At 43.6% G+C, this 26826-nt stretch overlaps 1 protein-coding gene across 2 annotated transcripts; it reads left to right on the forward strand.

The window, feature by feature from the left end:
- Positions 1-13399: 13399 nt before the first annotated feature.
- On the forward strand, positions 13400-26192 carry OVGP1 (oviductal glycoprotein 1). Of its 2 annotated transcripts, XM_037998193.2 has the most exons (9): positions 13400-13604; positions 14598-14654; positions 16288-16453; positions 16940-17064; positions 18295-18403; positions 18507-18692; positions 20242-20358; positions 23859-23994; positions 24976-26192. In XM_037998193.2, the coding sequence occupies exons 1-9, from the start codon at positions 13525-13527 to the stop codon at positions 25689-25691; spliced, it is 1692 nt and encodes a 563-aa protein (XP_037854121.1). In that variant the 5' UTR covers positions 13400-13524; the 3' UTR covers positions 25692-26192. The 2 variants fall into 2 exon arrangements, with proteins under 2 accessions (XP_037854121.1, XP_037854120.1); XM_037998192.2 differs by having other exon boundaries at positions 13513-14654.
- The last annotated feature ends 634 nt before the right edge of the window (positions 26193-26826 follow it).

Consider the following 26826-nt stretch of genomic DNA (forward strand, 5'->3'; position numbering starts at 1 on the left):
CATGTGTAGTTAGATATATTTCACTTATGTGAGTCATCATGGTGTCTTGTAGCCCATTATTTTTCCTATGCTTCCCCAGCTTCCCAAAGAAGCTAGTTAGAACTTAAGGTAAACATTTATTCTTGGGTTGGTGGAGTGGGTATTGCCAGTTAGAAGTCATGGATCAGTTACTGATTATATTGAAACTAAATATAATCAATTATGTGCTTTTGAGCTTTGCAGGTTCAATTTAGGTAAAAATCACATTATGAAACTGGGAAAGTCTGAAGGAATATGGGCAAATATTTCTCAGTAAAGTTTCCTTGCTTCACCCTTGACATGACTGATTACCCTTGAGTAAAACATGGGAATTTATAGTCATGTGATCTGGGGTTGATGAGGAGTAGGAATAAAGTCTTCCATCGTTTTTATAATGTGGGAGGAAATAGAATGGGTAGGTACAATCATTTAAGTTCTGCCTCTCAAGGAGAAAACTTTAATTTTGTGGACACTTAGAGAAAGTAAGGGTGGGGGAGCTTGAGGTGAGTAGGAATTTGCATAGCCCTTTTCTTCATGGACTTAAGAATGATGGAGAAAAAACTCAGTGAGAGAGATAAGAAAGGAAATATGTGTATGTGTTAAGGTGGTTACAATAAGGAAGGAAAACACAGGTTTTTTTTTTTTTTTTTCTTTTTTTGAGATGGAGTTTCACTCTTGCTGCCCAGGCTAGAGTGCAGTGGCATGATCTTGGCTCACTGCAACCTTCACTTTCTGGGTTCAAGCAATTCTCCTGTCTCAGCCTCATGAGTAACTGGGATTACAAACGCCCACCACCATGCCCAGCTAATTTTTGTATTTTTAGTAGAGACGGGTTTCACCATGTTAGCCAGGCTGGTCTCAAACTCCTGACCTCAGGTGATCTGCCTGCCTTTGCCTCTAAAGTGCTGGGATTACAGGCATGAGCCACCGTGCCCGACCAGAAAGCATGGTTTTTGAAGGACCATGTTTTATTGTAAAAAAATGTTTTAGTTCAGGTAGATCTGTACTGATGAGAGTAATTCACATCTATCAGTGACCACCACCAAGATTATTTATAAACCTTATCAAATACGGTAGGAAGAACAACTAGCACAATTTTGGGTGAATGTATATGTTGCAGTGAGCAAAGAAGATAGTTTAAAATAAAAGATGACCACAGAATAATTAGAAATGGTACTATCACATGTGGGGTGATTTGCTAGGTCCTTCACTTAAGAATAGTTCTAGTAGAATGAATTCAGAGCTGATGACAGGTAGAAATGAGATCAATCTATTGTTTAAAAATATACAAATATTTTGCATTTAATTTCATTGGTTAAAATGTCTAAACACTAGAGTAAACCCATTTCTCTCTCTACATCCTTACTCTGAAGTCCACTAATCAAACCTACTCTTCCACGGCCGTTCTCTGGTCCACCAAGGGCTATGAGACTCACCCCTTGCATGGTGCTCAGAACCACAAGGAATACTGAAGAAGGCTTGCCTACGATTTCAGGTGGCATCAGACATTGGGCTAATTTCCAAGGTATCTCTCCTGCCCAACAGGACAGTTGGAGTCTGGTTCTTTAATAAATAGCTATATGGACATTACTTAATGGTTCACAATCACATTACAGCAGCAAAAACACCCAAGCTTGATAACTGCTCTGGGCCTCCAGCCATGTTTCCTCCAGATAGCATGTTAGGAGATTTTTAAAATCAGACTGGACTTCAGAGGGCTCCAAAACTTCTTGCCACATCTAGACCTGAAAGTAAAGGGCTCTGATTATTAAGAGGCAGATTCTTGTTGCATTTGGACAGCGCAAGTAATGGTCACACTGAACACATTAGAATCAGCTGTGTAATTGATTTTGTTTCAAAAAAGGATAGGCAAGCTGTATTCTCAATTTTGAGTTAAAGTTTCTCAAGAACTTCATCAACAGCTCACAGGATACAGTTTTGGAAGAGTAAACAAGGTAAGCAGACAACTCTTGGACCCCAGACACATTTTCTTTTTTAGTTCTCCATCAAAAATAGGCATTTCTGGAGTTTTGGTCTCACTGAGTGATCACGGGACTGCTGCAATCCAGGGAACTGAGGGAGCTGTGAGCATCTGAGAGAAAGGTTAACTCTCGTTTTAAGTTGTGACACAATCACAATAAGTGATCCCATAATCTTTTATCATCTGGTACAACATTTAATACAGTAGCATTCTACTTACTGTGGAAACTCCTTGTCTCATAAATGATGTTCTGCAGCTTCAATATGTAATGGATAGGCCATCAAAGTTCAAAATATAATAAAGAATTTGATTCCCAAACAACAATTTCACCTTTAACATTCTGGTGAAAGCCCAGCCAGTGTCACTGGTTCAAAGTGCCTTCAGTGGATATAGCTATATTTCACATGTCCCCGTGATCATGAGATACCAGATTCCAGTCAAGTGTTTCACTTTGAGAGGCACCATGTTGTAAGCATTAGGAATTTCAGTTGCAAACTAATTATCCGTTCTGGCAGTAACTCTTATCTGGAGTCTCAGCTCTAAGTCATGAAAATTGTTTAGGTTAGAAAATGCACTTTTTATGTACAGCCTAAATTAGCTTCATGTTCTGCAGTTTCTGCAACTTGTCTCAGAAATCCTCTGAGTAGAATTGACGTATGAGACCCTTTAAGACCATTATCCAAATGCAGTTTGCTTGACAGAGTTAGCATTAATGCAACCTTTGATCTAGGCATCTGGAGGCAGGTAAGACAGGCTCTGCGTGCACCACCGTCCCTGGACCTGTTGTGGCAGACTCCTTGAAGCAAGATCAACTTGGGCCTTGTTTGAGTTTTTAAAGTTTTTTTTTTTTTTTTTTTAATGTAAAATTTGTCATTTTAACTTTGTAAATGTACAGTCCAGTGGCATTAAGTTCATTTGCATTTTTGTGCGGCTTTCACCACTTCCATCTCCAAAACTTTTTCATCACCCGAAACTGAAACTACTCATTAAACAGTAACTCCCCTTCCTCAAGACCCTGGCAATCACCGTCTTCGTTTCTATAAATTTGACTATTCTAGACATTTGTGTAAGTGGGAGCATACAATATTGGTTTTTTTTGGAGGGGGATTCTGGCTTAATTTTATAAGGCATTAACTTGTTCCTCAAAATGTGTTCTATAAACTGGGAGCATCTATATAACCTGGAACTTGCTAGAAATACAGAATGTCCAGATCTACTGAGTCAGAATTTACATTTTCAAAAGCTTCCTATGTGACTTATGCGTATTAAAGTTTGGGAAGCACTGCCTTAGATTGCCTTTTGAGAATTCCCAATGGGTCAGAAACCAGGCAGAAGTACTCGGCAGTGAGCAGCTATGGTGTATCAGAAGTTGTTGGACATTTTGTAGTTTGATAGTGAGCAAGGCAGACATGGTTGTCCTGCATTCAGCAACTAAGTCTAGAGAGAGAGACAGGATGGAATTAAGTGTTTAGGTGCTAGCCAAAAGTAAAGATTACTGGAAAACAAGGGTTCATATCCCAGTCATCAAAGTGATACATTTTCCCTGCTTAACATTTAAATTAAAATAATTAGGCCAGGTGTGGCGGCTGATGCCTGTAATCCCAGCACTTTTGGAGGCCAAGGTGGGCAGATCACTTAAGCTCAGGAATTCATGACCACCCTGGGCAATATGGTGAAACCCTGTCTCTATAAAAAATACAAAAGCCGGGCATGGTGGTGTGCGCCTGTAGTTCCAGCTACTCGGGAGGCTGAGGCAGGAAAATCACTTGAGCCTGGGAGGCGCAGGTTGCAGTGGGCCGAGATTGGGTCACTGCACTCCAGCCTGGGCGATGGGAGTGAAGCATAGTCTGAAAAGAAAAAGTTAATTGACAAATATTGTGTATATTCAAGGTGTACAATGTGATGATTTGATAGACGTGCAATGAATTATCACAACAAGCAAATGGTACACTCAGGATGGTTTTGGAGGGTTTATTTATAAGGGAACTAATTACAAAGGTTTGGAAATGGTGTAGGAGAACCAAAGAGCTAGTGCCCAAGGGCAAGGGAAGGGAGAAGTTACCTGAAACTGGAAGAAAAGATAGTTTTGGAGAGCATCTGCTTTGAGAGCAGCGGTGACCTTTATCAAGAGATAAGAGTTCCCTTGATGCCATGTCATGGGGTGATCCAGAAGAATGAATACCCCAATTTCTCTCCCTTCCTCTACTCTTCTGTCAGGCTGAACCCGACAGAGCCCATTTGATGTAGTCCGAACTGACAGACTTTCAGGGGCAGCAAGCAAGGTGGAGAAAGATGGGAAATATTAATAGAAGGGCAGTTGGAAAATATGTTTAGTCTACTTTTTTGCCTCTTATCCTCTCTTGTCCTTAATATAGTTGAAATTTCATGTCCTCAACACAAGAGATGCCCAGAGTCCCAACAACTATTTTATCATTATAGGGTGATAACCATTTGTTCATACTTCCATCTTAAACCTAAAGGATTAGGTATCATTAGTGTCCTCACATAAAGCAGCAGTAGAAAAGTGAAAAGAGAAAAACAAGTAACGAAGTATAGCTGTTAGAGTTCCTACTCATAAATGGTCATACAGCCTAAGTATCATGGCCATCTTTTCCCACCATCCATTCGACGTTGGGTTCCCCTCACCCTCTGAGAACTCCTCGTTGAGGTTCCCCTCACCCTCTGAGAACCTTGGTGAGATGACCGAACCTGTGTGCGGGGTCTGAGTTCTTAGTGATTTGCTCTTTATTGGGTTTCTGCTGCTTTCTGTCATGGGAATTACTGGGCAAGGGAGTACTGAAGATGTCCCTGAGTCCCCAGAGTTGCAAACACAGTCCTTTCTCTAGTTGTGCAGCAGCAACTCAATTCCCCCCTGGCAATTGGGATCAGTTACCCCAACGGGTACAATGGCTTCTTTCTTCACATTTTTTTTTTTTCCAGTGGCCTAAGGAGCCCCAGATGGCCAAGAGGTAGCCTTAGCTTCTGATTCACTGAGACCATAACTACTGGGTGAAACATTGCTCATTTAATGCTAGAATCTTCAAGCCTACTTAGCCAGGACTATTGAATAAGAAGCAGAAACTCTTCAAGTGAATTATTGGATACAATAGTAAAAAAGGCAACTCCTATTTCTACCCCTTGGTTCTTAATTGCAGCTATGCATTTTGGCCTTGGGAGAGAGGACACCATATATTCTCCCTGATTTAAGGCATAATGCCTTTAATACAGTGGACCAATATAATGTTTTGTGGGCTACTAAGAAAATTAAGTTCACTTTGGACTACATTGTAACAAAAAGTGGAAGTGTTGACACAGTCCTGGGGCAAGATGGTATTAATAAAAGTATACTCTTGTCCCTACCATACAAGTGCAGTTTCCCCAAATTCCTTAATGGTTGGAATGGAAAATAAAGCAGGTCAGTAGCTGTATGTCAAGTGTAAGGGGCTATGTCGTTTTGCTCCATTAAAGAACAGCACATCTGGAATTGCAGTTGTTATTGGCAGCACAACCTGATTATCAACTGTCATTCTTCAGAATTTGTCTGGTTTCCAATTAGGTGAATAAAGGGATGATATTGTAAGAATTATCACTCTGCATTTCTCAAGTTTTTGATGGTAGCATTATTTCTGCCATTCCTCTAGGGACGTCGTAGTGGTTTTTTGTTTGGTTTGGTTTTACTATTATTTTAAACTATAAAGTTTTACACACACACATACACACACACACACACACCACGCATACATATATGCAACTCCAGAGGTTTCTGCCTGATCCTACCATAACAGTCCTCCTACCAGAGGCCAGGGAAATAATGTAAGGACTCTGCTTGTTACTGATATCTATTCTCAGTATACATTCTGGGACTTGGGAAGAATCACATAATAAGTCCATGGTTACGCTGCTTAGATGGACTCAGGCCAAGACTTCATTTACCCTTTGAACTTTATAAACCCCCAGTGACACGTTAGGCGCATTGGTGTTTCCAGTCTCTGAGAATCAGTGTAAATTTAGAGACAGTATCTAATGTCTCTGCATAGTCTAGGCATTTGTTTTCCCCAGTGTGAAGTCATGCAGCCCACACTATCTCTGGGGAAAGCTTGGGTGAAAATTCAGAATGCATACGTGTGGCTACATTGCAGGATCCTTTCTCAGAAGGACCCAGCTTCCTCATAGTTAAGTGGTTCCAGGACTGTGAACTAGCTTAGAGCTGGGAACCAGGTTAGGTTTCTGTCTTGTAGACCTAGAAATTTTCCATCTATGTATGTCTAGCTGCACCTTAGTAGGCTGCTCATTTATTTCATTTCTTGGGACGTCACCATCAATTAGTCATCACTACAAATTCTTATAGGTCAAAACACCATGATTATCATATCTTTGTATTTAGTTTAATTTATTTATTTGAGACAGAATCTTGCTCTGTCACCCAGGCTGGAATGCAGTGGCACGGTCACAGCTCACTGCAGCCTTGAACTGCTGGGCTCAAGCGATCCTCCCACCTCAGCCTCCCAAATAGTTGGGACCACAGACTTGTGCCAACATGCCCAGCTAATTTTTAAAAAACTCTTTGTAGAGGCGGGGGTCTCTCTATGTTGTTCAGGCTGGTCTTGAACTCCTGGACTCAAGTGGTCCTTCCACCTCGTCCTCCCAAAGTGCTGGAATTACAGGTGTGACCCCTGTGTCTGGCCCATAACTATCATTTCTAGGTTTATTGTGGTCACTGCCTAGCTTGTATCTGATTGATCAGGGAACTGATTCCCTTGTATCTATTCTCACTGTTATCTCCAGCATACAGAGGACAGCCACCATAGAGCTGCACCTTTTTGAATTGGGAATCAGTCACCATGAGCAAAGGCACAGCACTGGGAAGGTGGGAAAAGATAAACTCAGGTTTAGCACCCTGCCCCTTTCCTGCCATCCATTCCTTCTTTTACTTGTCTCTAAGCGTCTTCCTAGAATATCCTTTTGATTGTTTCCCTTTCCTGCTCAGATACCTTCCATGGTAAAGAAGTTTCTAAACCATCTTCTTCCCAAACAGTATATCCTGCATGTTTTGTTAATCATACTTATACAAAATATAAGTAAACAGGAAAAGGTAACTATAGTAACAGTTGCTATTGGAATTCCTCTTTGGATTTATCTGAGAAAGTACCCTAACATCTGCCTTGGATATAGACAGTGAAAGCCCAAGCATTATGGATCTGGTTAGAACTAAACTGTAGCAAGCAAGGGAGGAGTTTTTCAGGGACTCTGGAATGGGAGAGAGAGAACACCGGGATAGGTGAGAGGAACCAGGAGTTGGTGAAGTCTTTGCATTAGGGGATGTGACCCTTCACAGGCACCCCTCACCCCTGTTTTTAGTAAAAAATACCAAGAACTTGATGTGTAAGGATTTCTTATGGAGGCCAGTAAAAGGGTTAAGTCATGCACCAGGCAGCTATGCAGAAAAACAGTCTACACCCAAGGATGAAGCAGCACAGGAGTGGAGAAAAACATAAGGAGGAATTATTGAGACTTTGCTGGATTATCGGGGACACTGGGCTGACACAGGTTGTGGGGCTGGGATTTAGGCAGAGTATAATCAGACCACTGAGGGGCAGGGAGTCTCTAACATCTAAGTTGCATGCTTGTATTTTAAATTTTTGTGATTTTAGTTTTTGCTTACTCCATTAGAGTAGAAAATAAGTATTTGTTGAATAAGTTAGAAAAATGAATGAATGAATGAATTGCTTTCAGGACTATGCCACAGAATGTTAGAGTAGGAAAGGACTTTAAGGATCTATTAGTTAAACCTGTTGAGCAGTTAGTTCAATGTTAGGTGCTGATCTCACTGCCGATAATAATAACCATTAGCAGCAATAACAACCATTGCCGCTATGAGTGCCTACCATGAGTCAGACAGTTTACATTTATAATCTCTGTTTTTTTAAACCTTTCAAGAAAAGTGTCATTATTGCTACTTTTCAAATATATTGTCCAGAGTTTCTCTATTAGTGACCCAAATCTGCCTGTTTCTAAGCCAGGGTGTGCCCACCTCTTTGGCTATGCTTTTTCTCAGCTCATTCATTCCAAAGACAGACCATTTAACCATTGGATCTGGGGCAACAAAGGTGAATCAGTCATGAATCCTTCACCAAAAGAGCTTGCTTTGTAATAGATGAAACAGTTTAATTTTTAAATCTAGTGTAATAAGGGTTTAACTAGTAGCACACAGTCGAACTTCTTTTGGAATGAAAAGAGTAAGAACTGATGACCGCAAAAAAGCAATTCTGCTTAAACCAGGGTCTCTCACCCTTGGCACTATTAAATTATCAGTACAGGTGGTCCCTGACTTCTGATGGTTCAACCTATGATTTTTCGACTCTACAATGGTGCAAAAAACAAACAAACAAACAAAACGTGTTGTCAGTTTGTTCATCGACTTATGATGGAGGTACATCCTGATAAAATAGTGGTTAGTTGAAAACATTAATATTTTTTATTTTACTTTAAGTTCTGGGATACATGTACAGAACATGCAGGTATGATGCATAGATATACATGTGCCATGGTGGTTTGCTGCACCTTTCAACCTGTCATCTAGGTTTTAAGCCCCGCATGCATTAGGTATTTGTCCTAATGCTCTCCCTTCCCTTGCCCCTGACTTGCTGACAGGCCCCGGTTTGTGATGTTCCCCTCCCTGTGTCCATGTGTTCTCATAAACATTAATATTTTCCACTTCAATGGATTTATCGAGATGGAATCCCATTATAAGTCAAGGAGCCTCTGAACTGAATATTCTTCATTGTGGAGGGCTGTCTTATGCATCAAAGGAGGGTTAGCAGCATCCCTGGCTTCTACCCCTTAGGTACTGTAGCCTACCTTCCTTCTTCCACCGTTGTGGCAACCAAAGTATCTCCAGACATTGCTAGATTGGGCAAAATTGTGCCCAGTTGAGAATCACTGGCTTAGAAGGAAAACGGCCATTGCATGGATGTGCAATAACACCTTTAGCCATTTCCTAATGACGTCATTTAATCAGTTAGGATTTTTGTTTTGTTTTTAGTATTTTGCTGTTACAAATAAAGCTGCAATGAACATTGTTTCTTTGTGTGCTTGGGCATGATACATTTCTAAAAGTGAAATTGCTAGGTCATAAGATTTTATGTTTAGGATTGCGATATTGCCTATATGACCTCTAAAGACATTAAACAAATAGCACTACCTTTACTATCTTATTACAAATATTCTTTTTTGAATTTCCTCAATTTTTAAAGTTAAATAAGATCCATGAAAGTATGGGTTTGTATGATAATATTCATTTTCCCACTATACATTAAAATAAACACATTAAATATTTAAAAAATCCCTAATGCACAACCAAAAATCATCTTTTACACCAAATATTGGAACACTCCCTTCACTTTAAAGATGTGGTAACTGACTAGAGAAGAGTCTTCTCTTCAAGTTTACAGTGATCTGTAGTCAATACTCTTTGGATTTCTTTTTGTTATTCAACCAACTGATTTTGTTTAAGTCATACTTCTCTAATTCATTCACATGGGTATCATGAAATATTTAGCCAAATGCTCTGTTAAAACCAAAGCACTTCACGTCTTTGATCTTGCCTTCATATTGATAATTGTTGTAAAAATGTGAGAGGTGTCACGCTGCAGGGATTTAATCAGTAAAAAAGACATTTGCAAATGTCTTTTCTAACTTCATGAGCACAGGCTAAGCACTAGGGAGGGATATTTTGTAAGTATCCGGGTGGGTGTGTAAAAATAAAAAGAAATGGTTTTTTTTTTTTTTTTGACAGCAAGAACTGAAGGAAAAGGATTGAGAACACACAGAGCGACACGGCACACTGATTTTCAACATAACCCCCATTCAGCATTTTACTATTCATCATCTGCTGAACATATAGAGGCATAGTTGCCAGTTCTTTGGCACGGTCATCCCTGCATTATGCAGAGGTCATTCCTGGGCATCCATTGTTATATCTTGGCATTCTCAGCATCATCAGTCATTTTTGCAAGGCACAGAGGGGTCAGGTCTGAGATCTAGCCATGCTTAATGCAGCAGAATAGGAATCCAGAGGATGACTCAGGTGCAGATGAATGAAGTTCAAATTGGCAGGCAAATTTGGCTTCTGTGTTAGGTACAGCATTAGCAGCTAGTGCCCCTATTAGGAGTTTCAGTGGAAGGCCACAGCCTAGTGGGAAATCTCAGTGATGTGAAATCTTGAGGGGTAGGGGATGCTGTGGGAAGAGGCTCAGAAGTAGAGAAAGGTTGGCATTCCACATCAAAAAGGTCTTCAAAGACAGGAGGCCCTGAGGCTGTTGGGTATGAGGAAACTAGCAAGACAATGTCAGCACACCTAGGTCCTAGGAGCCAACTGTGGCGCCATCAGTTTGTAGAACAGGAAGAGAAGTCAAAGCAGGGACCAGACCCAGTTACAAGAATGAGGGCACAAGGTCTAGGAATGGGGGAACAACAGCATGGTCATTGTAGTCAGAAAATGTACCAGGGGTAGTCTAACCAATGGTACAAGTTGTTGCCAAGCATGATCCAGTGTTGGTCTCAGGAGGCATAATTATCTCCTGATTCAGGTTAATATTAGTCCGAGGAATGGAGGGTGGCATTAAGCATGCAAGTGGGACCCAGGTTGCCTCAGTGATGGTACAGAGTGGGAATTGTATCTCAAATCATTATGGCAACAAAACTCATGTTTTCCTCACTGCACTCATCATGCTACTTCTCCAAGAAAGAGAGACATACACTAGCCCTAGGGATATGATCAATCTGTTCACTAAATCGTAAGCTCCTTGAAAGCAGAAACTGTTTCAGCGCCGAGCAGGGTGTGGCACATGCTCAGTGAATATTTGTTAAATACGTAAAGAAAGGCAAAGATGGATGAAGAAAAGGAGACATAGTCTTGGTTGGGTGGGGTATTCTATCAGGCTTTCCCAGAGTTTCAGCGAAATACTCCAAAAATTCTATACAATTTGTTGCTTTTATTCCGTCATATTCAAGCAAACTGCTGATTTAAAACAATGACTTTCCTGATTTCTTCATACTGGAAATGAAGGATAGATGTTATATGAATTTGATCACTAGTCATTGTTTCCCTGTGTTGTGGATTATGTTGACATCTGGTTAAAACCTTGTGGTAGTTCATGTGGATGAGATGAGCGGCATCAGTCTCTGTGACAATGGGCAGAGGGTCTGAGACCCTCTGTGGCAGAGAAAGAAAATTGATGAATCATTGGCTTGCAGTCTGGTAATAAATTTTTTTTTTTTAAATCTTTCATACTCCTGTTGTTGCATTTTTTAAAAACTGGCTCTTAGATGTCCAGAATTGTATCCATCATATTCTTGAGGTTCATGACACATCCTCACAATTGGCTCATATACTGACTCAAATATTGTTGACTCATAAAAATTCAGGTTTTTTCTTCTCCTGAGAAATTGAAGGATCCGGCAACACTGGTTCTATTTCCTTGCAGGGCAACCATTAGCAGCTGCTCAGAGTGCTGTCCCTCTTTATACTGATCTCTGTTGTCTCCTGACCAAGAGGCTTCATGTTAGTTGATGTACATCATTGGGCATGAACTGTTACTTTTCTAATAAAATGGAGAGAGCTGTTTTATTGCATCTATGCCATCCATTTACATTACCTGCCTGGCAAGTGTCATTTGAGTTTGAGAACTCTGCTCTCCTGGGCAACCCTTTTGACATCCCTAATAATAGCTACCATTCACTGAGCCCTTATTATATGCAAGCACAAAACTAACAATTTTTGACCCATTATCTCTTTGATCTCTATAAAGCTCTATGAGGTAAGTCTGAGCTGTCATCTCCATTTGACAAGCATGGAAACTGAAGCTCGCAGAGGCAGGTAATTTGTGCAAGATTACAAAACTTCTAAGTGGTGATACTGAGACTCAAACTTTGAATTCAAACCTTGGATTCAAAGCCTAAATCCAAAGCTAGGGTTTAAACTTTTTTTTTTTAAATTACGCTGCTTCCCAGCCAATCATCTTCTAATAACAGAACTGCTGCTACCATATGGGGTTTCTCCCCCATATCTGGTCCATGTGGTACTGAATATAAGGAAGACCCTCTTCCTGGTATTCAGTGCCAACCCGGAGCTGTTGCTTTGTTGGAGAGGGAGGACAGGTGGTTCTGGGGTCACTATGACTCTCATAAATTACTGATCCTGGCACTGGTGTGTGTGTGGTGTGTGTGTGTGTGTGTGTGTAGCTGGGCTGTCTCAGTGCTATCCACAGGGAAGCTCCTATAAAGGGCTCCATCTCTGGCCTCACAGCTATCAGATAATTGAGATGCGGAAGCTGTTGCTGTGGGTTGGTGAGTGTGGCAGGTCCCAGCAGTGTCACTCAGTCCAGGAGGTGCCAGGCTTTATGAGTTTGTCATTTCTTTGGTTCCTGAGAGAGCAGCCTGAGACTCAGGGGGCCTGGATTAGATAGAGATGGGATGGGCTATAGTGAATGGTCAGAGGTCAGAGGGCCCCAGGGAGAAATGGTCAGAGCAGTGGTTCTCAAATCTGGTGGCACATTAGAAATTTTAAATGCTCGAGTTCCACCTTGGATCAGTTCCATCAGAATCTCTGCATGATCAGCCAGGATATCAGTGCTTCTTAATTTGCAGCCAGGGTTGAGAACCACTAGCCTCAAGCTTTTTCTGGGACTTCTAAGACTCATTGTTGTCCCTGAGCAAAGCATGAGCATATACATGTGTTTATCAGAAGAAAAGGAACTTCTATCTAGCTCCACTGGTCCAACTTTAGAGACTAGGAAATAGTGAATGGTGTGTGTGTCCCCATTTGTACGTCTGCATCTGCGTAAGGTGCTGTGTTGGTGGGCGCCTTGCTAACCAGAGGGTGTGCTGTGGTATGCCACTCTGGGGAGGGTGTGAATCTCTGTGTGACTCCTCCCTTTGCTTCCCGCAGGGCTGGTTCTTGTGCTGAAACACCACGATGGTAAGGAAACTGTGTTTTCCCTTCCAGAGCCAGGGAGAGTCTCTGGCTGAGAAGTCCTCCACACTGAGTGTCCCCTGCAGCCACCTTTCCCTGGCTCCTCTGACAGGGATTAGGGATCCAACACAGTTTCTCAGAGGGTTTTTGGTCACCTGCTGTTTGTGTCTCTGACTGTGTGCCTTGGTCCAGACTTGAGAATCCATTCTGACCAGGATTTCACGAGGCATTCTTTTCTTCCCGAGACCTCAGCAGTGGGGGAGGAATAGAACCACAGTGTAGTTTTGAGGTGTACTTCAGGGCCAGGGAGAAAGGATGTGAAAATGTGGCCCGGTCTCTTGGGCTGCTGCGTTCACATTGCTTTCTGGAAGCTGAGCTCCATCCACTCCCTTGGTTTCTGTCAACTAATGTGTGCTCTCCCTTACCAGGTGCTGCCCATAAACTGGTGTGTTATTTCACCAACTGGGCACACAGTCGGCCAGGCCCCGCCTCGATCTTGCCCCATGACCTGGACCCCTTTCTCTGCACCCACCTGATATTTGCCTTTGCCTCAATGAACAACAATCAGATTGTTGCTAAGGATCTCCAGGATGAGAAAATTCTCTACCCAGAGTTCAACAAACTAAAGGAGAGGTGTGTTCATATTGGATGTGGGGGTGGTATTTTCAGATTTCACAGGTATAAGATAACAGTCTATTTCTCTTGTTACTCTTCAACTTTCCTCTATTTCTTCCAGTCCTAGCTTCCTCTCAAATAGGGGTCCAGAGCACCCCCAACTTGAGAACTCCTTGTCACAGACACCTTGAGCTCTTTCCTGCCTCCTTACTTTTGTATTTGCTGTTGCCTCTGCCTGGAATGTGCTTCTCTCTCTTCTCTGCCTGGCAAAACCCAACTCAACTTTTGAACCTAGTTGTGAGGATTTTAGTTATTATTGCGGTTAAAGTGGGCCTACACATCCCTAATGCTCAACAAATGCTCATGTTTTTATTACCATTTATTAGCTATGAGCTACTCCAGGGAAGGGGCAGTGTCTGCTGTGTCGTCGTATCCCCAGTGGCTAGGTCAGTGTCTCACACGGGGTTGGTGCTCAGTAAGTGTTTGCTTACATTTTCCTCTCTCCAGAACTCCTGGGATCTCTCCGTACCCAAGGGAAGGCTTGTTACTGCATTAATGGTTGCAGGGATGGGCAGGGAAAAAGTTCTATGCCACTAGATTATAAGCTCCCTGAAAATGGGGAGCTTATCTGTGTTGTTCTCTGTTCTAAAGTGCCTAAAGCAGTAAATGGCACATAGACATCGCTCAATAAATATTTGTTGAATAGGAAAAAGAGAAACATTTTAGACTACTCTTTTTTTGGAAGCATCATGGGGACATGTGCGAGTTTGGCAGACTTTGTGCAACCTTGGAGTTGTTGGGCTGTGATGGCCCTTGGGTTGATTGTTCTTTCTTTCTTTCTCTGTCCTGTGCTCATTTCTCTCCTAACATCACCTTCCTCCTTTTCCTTCCCTTACCTCCCATCTCTCCTGTTTCCTGTTTTTCTTCCATGGAGCAAAACAAAAGAATGTGGCAGCAGCTGCCCACTGGAGTGGAGGACCCAGCTCATCAACCCTCTCTCCCACATCGTAGGAACAGAGAGCTGAAAACACTGCTGTCCATCGGCGGGTGGAACTTTGGCACCTCAAGGTGAGACTTTGCTGTTATTGTCTTCTCCCTGGGAGGGTGGAGCAGGTTGGCTAGATGTGAAGACAGAGGGGGAAGCCAGCTTGGCCATGGGGACAGCAAAGGTAGCGTAAGCACTTCCCTAACTCATGAATCTTAGACCCCTGCACTCAAGGGACATCCTGGCCTCTTCTCCATGGTGGGTCAGGGGAGACAAGGAAGTTCTAGCAGGTGGTGAGAAAGGGGCTGGGGGGAAATTAGAGACAAAATGAGGCACTCAAACAATTGTTTCTTCCACCTTTCATAAGGTAAGGAATCAGGTGCAGGATGAGAATAACTCCCAAACCTCACGGGTTTCTTCACTTTATTAGTGGGTCCAGGAATATCAGCCTCAAAGGGTGGGATCAGAGGAAAGGAAATAACAAAATGCTAAGCTTAGTGCCGGCACATAGTACATGTTCAGTATGTAGCAGCTGCTCTTGTTAGCACTTCAATCTCCATGAGGCAGCGTGGAGATGACAAACTGCCTTCATATTTTCTGAAGAAACATTTCCCCTATTTCATGGCTGAGGCTTGGGGTAGAGGCCGTGCTTGCCTTGTTGCCTTAGAGGCATGAGATGCACGAAAGGGAGGTCTGGTGGGCTGGGAGTGTGTGAGGATGCACTTTGCAAGATGGAGGAAAGATTCGGGGCAGGGGGGTGAGAACTAGCTCTGCGCCGCCCAGGCTTCACCTCTTCCCCTCTCTGAACATTCCCAGTGCTCCAGACGCTGGGCTAGGGCTGTACACGCATTAACCTGTGAACACTTGGAGGAAGCTTACAAAGTGGTTGTATTCCAATTGGTAGAGCAGAAAGCACAAGTCACAAGTATTAAGGAACTTGCCAGATTTGTCCCAGGTATTCCTCAGAGATTGCCCAGCAAGGAGGTGGCAAACTGACCATGGAACCCAGGTCTATTTATGAGTCTGGTTAATTTTCTAATCATGGCTCAGCTTAGGACTAACCCAGAGTTGCTTAAAGTTCAGCTCCAATAAGTTAGAATTTTTCCAAAGTGTCATCGCTACGGAAGAGAAAACAATGTAAAATAGAAAAAAATATCAAACAAGCAATGAACAAAAGAACACACGATCAGGAACCCCTTATCAGAGCACAGGCCTCTTGTGCCAAGTTATACAGCTCAGGCCCAGATTAACTCACAGATGTTTCTGGACATGCTGGCCCTAGACTCATGTTCTCTCCCCTAATCCAGTCAGGTAGAAAATGTCAGTGCTAGGACAGGTTGTGGGAATTGAGTGGTTACCTATGAGGAGACAGCACAGAGAGGGGCGGTGCCTTGCCAGTAGGCATACCATGTTTTTGGGAGGCAGAGCTGGACTGAGCCATTTCTCTGCACCCCAGGCTACCTGCTTAGTTCTGTGCCTGCTGTTCCCTGTGCCATTTGGCCTCAGGGCAGTACATGGTTTTCAACTTCTTTTAGCTGCCTGAATTCCCCACTCTTGGGTATTGAGCTCCTGGTACTGGGAGAGGCATGTAAGAAGGTGGGAGAGTTTTGGAGATCTGCCTTCCTTTCCTCCAGCCACATCTGTCAGCTTGCAAGGGGCCTTGTAGGAGGTTGTCATTCTGTGGATAGTGTTGTCTTACCCCTGGTCTCCCTGCAGGTTCACCACTATGTTGTCCACATTTGCCAACCGTGAAAAGTTTATTGCTTCAGTTATATCCCTTCTGAGGACACATGACTTTGATGGTCTTGATCTTTTCTTCTTATATCCTGGACTAAGAGGCAGCCCCATGCATGACCGGTGGACTTTTCTCTTCTTAATTGAAGTAAGTCTGGTCTGGAAGCGCCAGAATCCAGAAATGATTCTACTTTTATATATCTGGGCTTATGGCAGGAGAGAAGCATAAGTCCAGGGCCAGGGGCAGAAGAGGGTGACAGAATGTTCTTTTACTGTGAACCTCTGGAGGGTAACACCTGTAACTCCCCGAGGTTGCTCTTTTCTCTGCACCTGGGGCTTGCTCCAGTCCTCCAGCCTAAGGGATGCCTTCTGTGTGCAGCTTCCTGCACTCCCTCAGGCAGTGTCTTTCTGAGTTCTGTGCTCCTGAGCCTGCTCGCCACCGCACGATTAAATCATTCACCACATCAGCCCTCATCTGCCTGTCTCATGAGCCTGTGGCATGGCCCATGTCCAACTCACCTTCGTATCCCAGAGCCTGGCTCAGGAGCTCAGTAAATGCTTCTTAGATGACACTCTCCCCAGGCCCCACCTCTTGTTTGTCTAGTTCTCTGTGTCTTTCTGTCTTTCCTCCTAGGAGCTCCTGTTTGCCTTCCGGAAGGAGGCACTGCTCACCATGCGCCCAAGGCTGCTGCTGTCTGCTGCTGTTTCTGGGGTCCCACACATCGTCCAAACATCCTATGATGTGCGCTTTCTAGGAAGGTGAGTGTATATTGCCTTGGTGGGGCAGGACATTGGAGGGAAGCAGGTGTCTTGAGCTCAGAACACCAGAGCTTCCCAAGCACTGTTTTTGAGCTCACCATGTGCCTGCCCTGACGTCACGCAAGTTTGGGGCTGGGCTGAAGGGCATGGGTGGGGACAAGGGCTAGCTCCATTATACCCTGAGGGTTTCTTTAGACCTCAGAGGGAGGTGATGTAATATCTGCCCACAACAATGTTAGCACAGGTAGAGTCTTCTGCACAGCCTAGGAGAGAATCCCAGGGACCTGGCCTCTTTCTACCTAGAGTATATCTGTAGACATACACTATGCAGCAGATGCTGGCACCAGAGATGGATGAATTAATAATCACTGTCACAAAAACAAAAGTAGGAATGCCCAGTCACACCCATAATTCAGAGCAGTTCTTCATGCAAAAGTTAAAAAGCTAGACAAAGAGTAGCACATAAATCTTTTTGGACATGTGAGCTCTAGGTATATTTTCTAGAACTTTGAGAATCAAGTATTTACAGAAGAGGAAACGGAGGCAGATGCAGACCAAAAGAGAAATGGGATGTTCCTGTGTGTGAGTGCGCTACAGAGTGGTTTCAACGTGGGAGGAGAGGGAGAGACGCAGGGGACATGGCGTGTGTTAGTGTTGATCTTTTAGCCAGACAGGATTGAGAGAGTCCTGCCCTCGCCCAGCTGGGCAACTTTAGGCAAACTAGTTAACCCATCTGAGTTTCAGTTTCTTCACCTTTAAAATGGAGATGCTTACAGTACTTAGGGAATTAGCCAGATTAAAATTAAATTAGATAATCAGTGTAAACCCCTATCCCTGTAACCTGGTAATGATGAAAGCTTTATAAAGGAGGTAGGTTTCAATGGCTCCTGGAATTATAGAAAGACAAGAACAGACTGCTTTTACTCATGACCATTTGTGCAGATGCCTGTTAGCATTTGTATCAGGCCTGAGTGTATTTTCTCTCATCTGACTCCTGCCTACCTCCACAGATACTCTCAGGATGCATAGATCCTCACACACAGCTGTTCCTAACCAGCTGTTTGTTCCAGTGGCAGGTGGATAGCACAGCATGGGCAGGCCCCACAGGCAGAAGGAGCAGGGAAGCTCTGGTGACCAATGTCTAGCTAACTAGCTAGACAGTGCTGTGATGATCTGACTTGAAAATCTGGCTAGCCCAGTCTTTATATCTCTTCCTCCTGCCCCTTACAGACTCCTGGATTTCATCAATGTCTTGTCTTATGACTTACATGGAAGTTGGGAAAAGTTCACAGGACATAATAGCCCCCTGTTCTCTCTGCCTGAAGACCCCAAATCTTCGGTAAGGAAAGGAAAGATCTCAGGTGGCCCAGACATCTGTCCCCCTGAGCTCAGGCCATTGGCTCTTAGTAACAAGGAGGAGTGTGGATTCTTCTTACCTGCAGGCATATGCTATGAATTACTGGAGAAAGCTTGGGGCACCCTCAGAGAAGCTCATCATGGGGATCCCCACCTATGGACGCACGTTTCGCCTCCTCAAAGCCTCTAAGAATGGGTTGCAGGCCACAGCGATCGGACCAGCATCTCCAGGGAAGTACACCAAGCAAGCAGGCTTCTTGGCTTATTTTGAGGTGATGGGAATAGAATAGCAGTCTCTGTCTAGCAGTTAGGACTCTCCCACCCCCAGCTGGAGCAAAGGCCAGGACAAGGGGCAATGGCAAGGGTGAGAGCTGTGGACAGGGCAAAGAGGTGGGCTATTAGGACAAGGGAAATCACTCTCTGGGGTATTTTCTTTTTCTTTGGGTTAAATTATTTGAGCCCTTTGTAAGGGACGAAGGACTTGGTGGAATCTGGATGGAAGGGTTTCATTGTACCCCAAAAAAGGATCTTAAATGCTATACAGGTAAACCCTGACTTTCTGTATGGCCTAAATAAAAATCATTAATATTTGCAATATATATAGTTTCAAACATATGCAGAATTAAAAGAATAGTATAGCCTCTGTACCTCCCCCACATACTACTCACTCAGCTTCGATCATTAATAATTCATGGCCAATTTTGTCACATCTCTGCTGACTCCCTCCCTCCCTACTACTAGATTATTTTGAAGCAATTCCAAGGCATTCTCTACTACAGGTTCTTTCTCTCCACTCCAGCTCTACCCTCTTCATCTTCATCTCAACCAAGCTTGCTATTGAGTGGTGGAAAGAGACATGTTTCCAAGGGAATGTAACCAGCAGAGGTGACAATACTAGCCACATAAGTAAGTGTGTGGCTGTAGTGACCCGGAAAGGTCTTATGGAGCAGGTAGAGTTTGAGCGGAGTTTGAAACACAGGAAAATCCTGAGGGACAGGAATGACTAGATGGGAGGGACTTCCCAGGTAGAGGACAGCAGGTACAGAGGGACAGGTTGAGTACTTTAGGCAGTAGCGGAGGTGCTGCAATCTCTGCAATCTCTGCGCTGGATGGATGAGGGTGTTTTCCTGCTAATCCAATGAAGCGTTTTTAGGAGTGTTGGCAGAGTTGAAACAATGTTCTTGAAGGGCAAAGAAGCTTTGATAGACACTTTAAAGCACCAAAAGCACAAAGGAATGACTTAGACATTAACTTCTGCAGCACAACTTGCATACTTCTACTTGTTTGCAGCATATAGTTTCTAGCACAATGCTGGGCATCCGGTAGACACTCAAATGCTTAATTGATTGTAGCAACCTAGCTCTCCCTGCCTTCAAGAACTTCAAATCTACTAGAAGTTCAGGTGCTAGTTTGAGAACTACGTCTATGGGGCAGTTTGTGCTGGGATCTAATGAACAGGAGAGACTTGTTTGTGAAAACACTTTGAATGAGACACAGATTTGGTCAAGGATCAGGTATGTTACTCTTATGATTTTGGTACTGGCATTATATCCCTGGCTTGGTTTCTTAAGGATGTAATCCACTCTTTGGTTCCCTGTTTCCCATCATGGCCAGTAGAGGAAGGAACAGGTAACAGTAGGAATTTATTCAAAATAGAGAGGAACTCATTTTTGAGTGGCCTCTCCATTCTCTTTGGTTTACCTTCTTCTCATTCGCTGGTGAGGGATTCTTGGGTTCTTCATCCTTGAGCAAGGAACAACTGTCTCCTGGTGCTTATCTCCGTGGCAGTTTCCAGAACTAACCTGGTGGTCCTCTTGGCAGATTTGTTCCTTTGTCTGGGGAGCGAAGAAGCACTGGATTGATTATCAGTATGTCCCATATGCCAACAAGGGGAAAGAGTGGGTTGGCTATGACGATGCCATCAGCTTCAGTTACAAGGTGAGAGCCTGGTTCTTTGTGCTCCAGCACATGGTTTCTTACTGGCTTCCATGGGGCCCTTTTCTGTGCAACGCATGCATGCGTATCGGGTGGAGGGTGAAAGGTGAGGATGATTAGACCAGGGGAGTTTCAGGCATGCCTACATTTTAGTTCTAACCGGGGTTTCATAATTCCATCTGTTCCAATTCTCTATTCTGAAGAGAAGGAATCTAGGTTCTGAGGGAATAAATAGTTCTCTCAGTTCTTACAGCTTTTTGATGATCTTTTTGGCCTCTTCCTTTCCATTTGGACCAACTAATTTCATAGCAGATAAATAACCAACACAAAGTAGATCATGGTAAGTGCTCTGTAAATATTACTGACACATAGCAGAAATGAGGAAGTCTGGGAGGGCTTCCTGAGAGAGGTGAGCAGGAGTAGGAGAAGATGATGACATGGGGGAAAGGTTCAGTGATGTAGAAAGCTTATAGCAGATTCAAAGAAGAATTTGAGTGAAGCAGAGGCTTTTTATAAAGGGACTTGAATGCTGGTAAAGGTGTTCGGTCTTCATCCTGTGGACATTTTAAGGCAAAATCAGGTTTCTACAGGTGGATGACCTTTACTTTTCAAACTTTTAGAACCAAACTGTGACCACCACTCTCCCTTCATGTAAGTGGTATTTTATGAAGTTGAATCTGGCAGGTTTTTATAGTGAACTAAAAGAGAACTGACATGCTCCAGCAGTTCCTAAACCTGCCTCTGTTTTGGAATCACCTGAGAGACTGGATACACGTATAAATCATGGTTCCACTCCTGAATATTCAGTAGGTCTTAGAAAAATTTTGGAAACTGTTTTAGAATGCTTCCACATGTGATCCTTCTAAATGCTAAGTTGACATTTTGGGAGCTCTCGGGGGGACACAGAGGTGTACAAGCGTGAGATAATGAGGGTCTGGACTAGGGTAGTTGGAAGGAACAGCAGTTGAAAGGTGAGAAATTGTCATAATGTGGCAACTGCTTGGTATTGAGACTTAAATAGAGAGAATTCACAGTTCTCGTGTTACCAGTGATGCAGAAATGCCAGGTGTCGGCTGTTTTGGGGGGCACGTTTGTGTGGGAAGCACCAGAGAGGAAGGCACTCATGAAGATTCACTGTGTAGCTCTTCTGTGCATTAACACTGGGTGAGGCCTGCTGGGGAGGAGACAGATAAAAGAGCGTGGCTTCTCCCATCTGGGATCTTGCTCTGTGGTTTGGGAATGGGAAGACACAAATAGGAAAGACTAATGATTCAATGCATTTACCCAATGGGATGGAATTAAGTCTAAGACCCGTAGGATGTCAGAAAGGGGATTGACCCCGTGGTGTTGGGGGAGGCCCTGGGATGAGCAGCGGAGGGTGGTCTTGCTTTGAGGTGCAGTTACTGTAACTTGCAGAACTAGGTGAGGGGACATGAAGCCAGGGTGGGGATGGTTAAGGGATTTTGACATAGAATATCAGAGCTAAAAGGTACCTTGGGGATTATTGTTGGGAGATAATTATACCCTGGATTTCTCAGAGTTCCTGCACAGTTTGAAGATTTTGGGCAAAGGAAGCTGACAAGCTATACTAAAAATAGAGAGCTGCTTTCCTCTTTCCCCCAGAGCCATTTGCTTACCTTCAATGATTGCGAAAGTCCCCTTCCCAGGGAGGACTTGTTTATGTTCCAAGTTCTCTCCTCTCTCTGGAGGGAGGAGGGCCACGTAGGTCAACCATTCTATATAAGCTCTGAGTCTCATAATTTCAGGGTTCTTCTCTGTAGCGCAGACCCCACTGTACATGCGGGTGAATTGAACATCTGACCTTCATCACATTGTCCTTTGGGTAATTGGGACTTGGAAACTGACTCAAGGTGCTATTCTGGCTATTTTTTTTTTTTTTTCTGTGAATAATGAATGTTCTGTCCTCTGATCCAGAGGTTTGGGGCATTGGGGTATGTGAGTATGTGTGTGTGTGTGTGCGTGTATGTGTGTGTGTGTGTGTACACACAAAACTGACAGACTAATTTGTTAGCTTGTAAATAGGATAAAAGTCTCAGAAACTTCGCGGTATCAGACTTAATGATTGGTTTCCTCCTTCCTCTTATTTTACATTTGGGGAAGGTCAACCCCTAAAAGCAGCCAATTGGCTTGGCTAAGGCACGCAGCTCTTTGGACCTGATGGAGTCTGTCTTTTCCATCAGACTTGACAGAGCGCTGGCAAAGTAATAATAAAACCTGGACTTGAATCTAAGCTCTGCCATTTAGTTGTAGTGGAGGTTTTAAAAAGTGTGGATGAAAGCCTTTATTTTCTCATCTGTGAGAAGAATATTTTGTGCTCTACTGCATTTTATAGCATCACTGTGAGATAAGGAAATGAATTTTAAACAGTAGAGCAATATCTACAGTTTAATATGATAATAATGGTGATTAGTGAGGTGGGGAACCCAGAGGGTTAGTAGCTAACCTTTATTGAAGATTCACTATATGCCAGGTATTGATCCAAATATCTTATGCATAGGAACTCTTTAGGAAGGCTTATGTAGCATTCCTATGTAACATAAAAACATAAGATTCACCTTTTTTTTTTTTTTGAGACAGAGTCTCGCTCTGTCGCCCAGGCTGCAGTGCAGTGGCCGGATCTCAACTTACTGCTGCAAGCTCCGCCTCCCAGGTTTACGCCATTCTCCTGCCTCAGCCTCCCGAGTAGCTGGGACTACAGGCGCCTGCCACGTCGCCTGGCTAGTTTTATTTTTTTGTTTTTTTGTGGGTTTTTTTGTATTTTTTTTTTTTTAGTACAGACGGGGTTTCACCGTGTTAGCCAGGATGGTCTCGATCTTCTGACCTCGTGATCCGCCCGTCTCGGCCTCCCAAAGTGCTGGGATTACAGGCTTGAGCCACCGCGCCCGGCCAAGATTCACCATTTTAACCATTTTAAAGTCTGAAATTCAGTGGCATTAAATACTTTCATATTGTTTTATAATTATCACCACTATCCATCTCCAGAACTTTTTCATCTTCTCAAATGGAAACCCTGTGCCCATTAAACAGTAACTTCCCCTTCCTCCTTCCCCCATCCCCTGGCAGCCACCATTCTATTTTCTGTTTCTGTGAATTTGACTACTCTAGGTGCCACACATAAGTGGAGTCATACACTGTTTCTTATTTTGTGTCTGGCTTATTCCACTTAGCATAGTGTCTTCGCGCTTCATCCATATTGTATGTAGTATGTGTGTGTAAGAATCTTTTGGGTCTAAAAATGTTGAACATGTTATTATCCTTTTTTTTTTTTTTTTAAACAAATGAGGCAGTTAAGACACATAAGGGTTACATAACTTTTTCAAGATCCCATAGTTAATAAGCAGTAAAGCTAGATTCAAATGCAGGCTACACTCCTAACCACCCTGCTACATTGCTTCCTGAGGGACTATCTTCAGTTTTTTTGCCATTGTACCCAGTCTGGAGAGTGCCAAGTACAGCGGGTTGACTGACTGTTACTTTTACAGGCGTGGTTTATAAGGCGAGAGCATTTTGGGGGGGCCATGGTGTGGACATTGGACATGGATGACGTCAGGGGCACTTTCTGTGGCACTGGCCCTTTCCCCCTTGTCTACGTATTGAATGATATCCTGGTTCGGGCTGGTAAGTAGCTGTGACCTAGAAGCTGGGGTTGGAAGTTGCATAACCAGGCACTGGGTGAGCCCCTTCTGCTAGATCTAAATGCCTTGGTGAGGCAACATGACATTGAGGGGAGAGAAAAAGCTTTGCCAGGCCAATATGTTTTCCAGTCTTTGCTGGGATACTTGGCCCTTATTTGACCTCTTTGAGTTTCCTTTGTTCTATCTAAAATGGGAATAATCTGTATACTCATGACATTATTATAAGAGCTAAGTGAGCTATGGAATGAAAATTCTCATAGTTAGCACTCAATATATGTTATTTCTTTCTTTCTTTCTCTTACTCTCATGGGCAAGGGCTGAGGGAATTAGGTTTCTTTTGATATCTCTTTTTGATAGTAGAGGCTACCCTGGCAATTAGGAAATGGAAACTAGCATGCAAGGGGTGAAGCATCCTTACAGATGGTTTATAATCTTCATTTTATGGGTAATATGACTGGAGCTCAGTCAGGTCAAGTCTTTAGGTGGGCCCCAGTCCCATTGTTCACAGCATGCTGTCTCCAGCCTCCTTGCCCCTGGCTTTGTTCCTGGTGCCTCCTACAACATAGAGACATAAGAAGCTTCTCCTTGAGGATTCATCAAGTAATTCTTTAGCATTAGGCCTCGAGGGCAAGGTTTTGCTGATGGTGCAATCAGAGATGTCACAGTGAGGGCTTGAGCACAAGGAATGGGTGGGCTCCTTTCTGGGGAATGTAGCATGGAAAATGTAGCAAATCCACTGAGTACCTGTGGGTGTCTGGGACCTGTGAACATGATGGGGTCTGGAGCAAGGCTTCTATGTGGTGGGATTTCATCTATGTCCTCTAGTAGGTATAGTATTAAATCTTCTACTTCTGAATTTTTGGAGCAGGTACTTCAGTGGTGGAGTGGTTCTAGTTCTGCCAGTAATTAATAGGATGAGAATGAAGTGGTAGGAATCTCATTCTTTTCTGTTGATTTTCTTTAGAGTTCAGTTCAACTTCTTTACCACAATTTTGGCTGTCATCTGCTATGAATTCTTCAAGCACTGACCCTGAAAGGCCGGCTGTGACCAAGGCATGGACCACTGATATTAAGATTTTGCCCCCAGGAGGAGAGGCTGGGGTCACTGAGATCCATGGAAAATGTGAAAATATGACTATAACTCCTAGAGTTACAATTGTGACCCCTACAAAGGAAACTGTATCCCATGGAAAGCACACTGTAGCTCTAGGAGAGAAGACTGAGATCACTGGGCCAACGACCATGACTTCTGTGGGTCATCAGTCCATGACCCCTGGAGAGAAGGCCCTGACCCCTGTGGGTCACCAGTCTGAGCTCCCTGGGAAGAAGACCCTGACCCCTGTGGGTCATCAATCTGTGACCACTGGACAGAAGACCCTGATCTCTGTGGGTTATCACTCTGTGACCCCTGGGGAAAAGACCCTGACCCCTGTGGGTCATCCATCTGTGACCCCTGTGAGTCATCAGTCTGTGAGCCCTGGAGGAATGACTATGACCCCTGTCCATTTTCAGACCGAGACCCTTAGACAGAATACAATGGCCCCTAGAAGGAAGGCTGTAGCCCCTGAAAAGGTGACTGTCCCCTCCAGAAAGATATCAGTCACCCCTGAAGGGCAGACTGTGCCTTTAAGAGGGGAGTATTTGACTTCTGAGGTGGGTACTCACCCCCAGGATGGATAACTTGGGTCTTTAGAGGGAAGCTGGAAACAGGATGATGCTGTCCTCCAGCCCTGTCATCCAGCTCCCAGAACATACTCCTCAAGCTTTTGACAACCACTTTGTTCCTGTCTATGGAAACCATTCCTCTGTCAACTCAGTAACCCCTCAAACAAGTCCTCTTTCTCTAAAAAAAGAAATCCCAGAAAACTCTGCTCTGGATCAAGGAGCCTAAGCCCTGCTGGTGTCAGAAACCAGGGAAAACCCTTGTCTTTTCTTCTAAGTGACATGCTTCCTCATCCTGGAGCAAAGCAGGCATCAAAACCACAATCGGTCAATCTCTTTTCCATTAAATAAACTGTAAACACAAGAACCCACCGAGTTCTCTGAGATTCTTTTCTTGAATTGAACTCTGCAACTCAGTTGTCGGCTTCTCCCTTTCAGGGTCATTTTCCCCACTGCTATTTTTGGAAAGAGGGAGTTTGTGTCTAGTCTACAATGATGCTATCCTGTGTGGATTATGTGCTTCCTTCTTTGTTATGAGCAACTGCTCCCTTCACTATTGGTTGGAGGCAGAGCCTCTTCTAGAACAGTTTCCGCCACCCTCAAGGGGAGCTGAGATGGGGAGGGGGAAGTTGAGTCTTCCAATTATATTCTCTCCTTGGTAAAATCCTTGTTTTCCCTGAAAAAACAACCCCATCTATTCTTTCCTTAAGAAGTGTTTGAGGAAAAGGTATAAAAAAGGTACTTTAAAAATTATTTTCTTATAGTATTACCTTCACACTTCTGCTTGGTCTCCTCTAGAAACACCAGTTCTCACACATTAAACCTTTAATCCACCCAGGGAACATTTTCCTAGGCATGACTGTCCCTCATAAGTTGCTATAGCCACTGGATCAATTTCTAGCCCTCCAATTCTATGAGCTAGCACTACACAGAGTGGGTGTCATACGTATCATTATGTTACTTTTTCTTTTGGAAGTGTAGCCTCCAAGTCTTTAATCTGGAGTCTGAAATTAACATGTCCATAGGATCAGGCACCTGCCATTAAAGCATGTGAAAACACATGGCCATTTGCTTAACAGAACCTAGGTCATATATGAAACCCTTTTGCCTCTACAAAAAAATTAGCTGGGCATGATGGCTCATGCCTGTAGTC

The sequence above is a fragment of the Chlorocebus sabaeus genome, chromosome 20 (assembly GCF_047675955.1).
Source record: "Chlorocebus sabaeus isolate Y175 chromosome 20, mChlSab1.0.hap1, whole genome shotgun sequence".
Classification (NCBI taxonomy): Eukaryota; Metazoa; Chordata; class Mammalia; order Primates; family Cercopithecidae; genus Chlorocebus; species Chlorocebus sabaeus.

Coding starts and splice junctions, on each gene's coding strand:
- OVGP1 (XM_037998192.2), top strand. CDS start 14,344: ATGTGCGAGTTTGGCAGACTTTGTGCAACCTTGGAGTTGTTGGGCTGT. Junction 18,693..20,241: donor GCTTCTTGGCTTATTTTGAG/GTGATGGGAATA, acceptor TCCTCTTGGCAG/ATTTGTTCCTTTGTCTGGGG. Junction 23,995..24,975: donor TGATATCCTGGTTCGGGCTG/GTAAGTAGCTGT, acceptor GATTTTCTTTAG/AGTTCAGTTCAACTTCTTTA.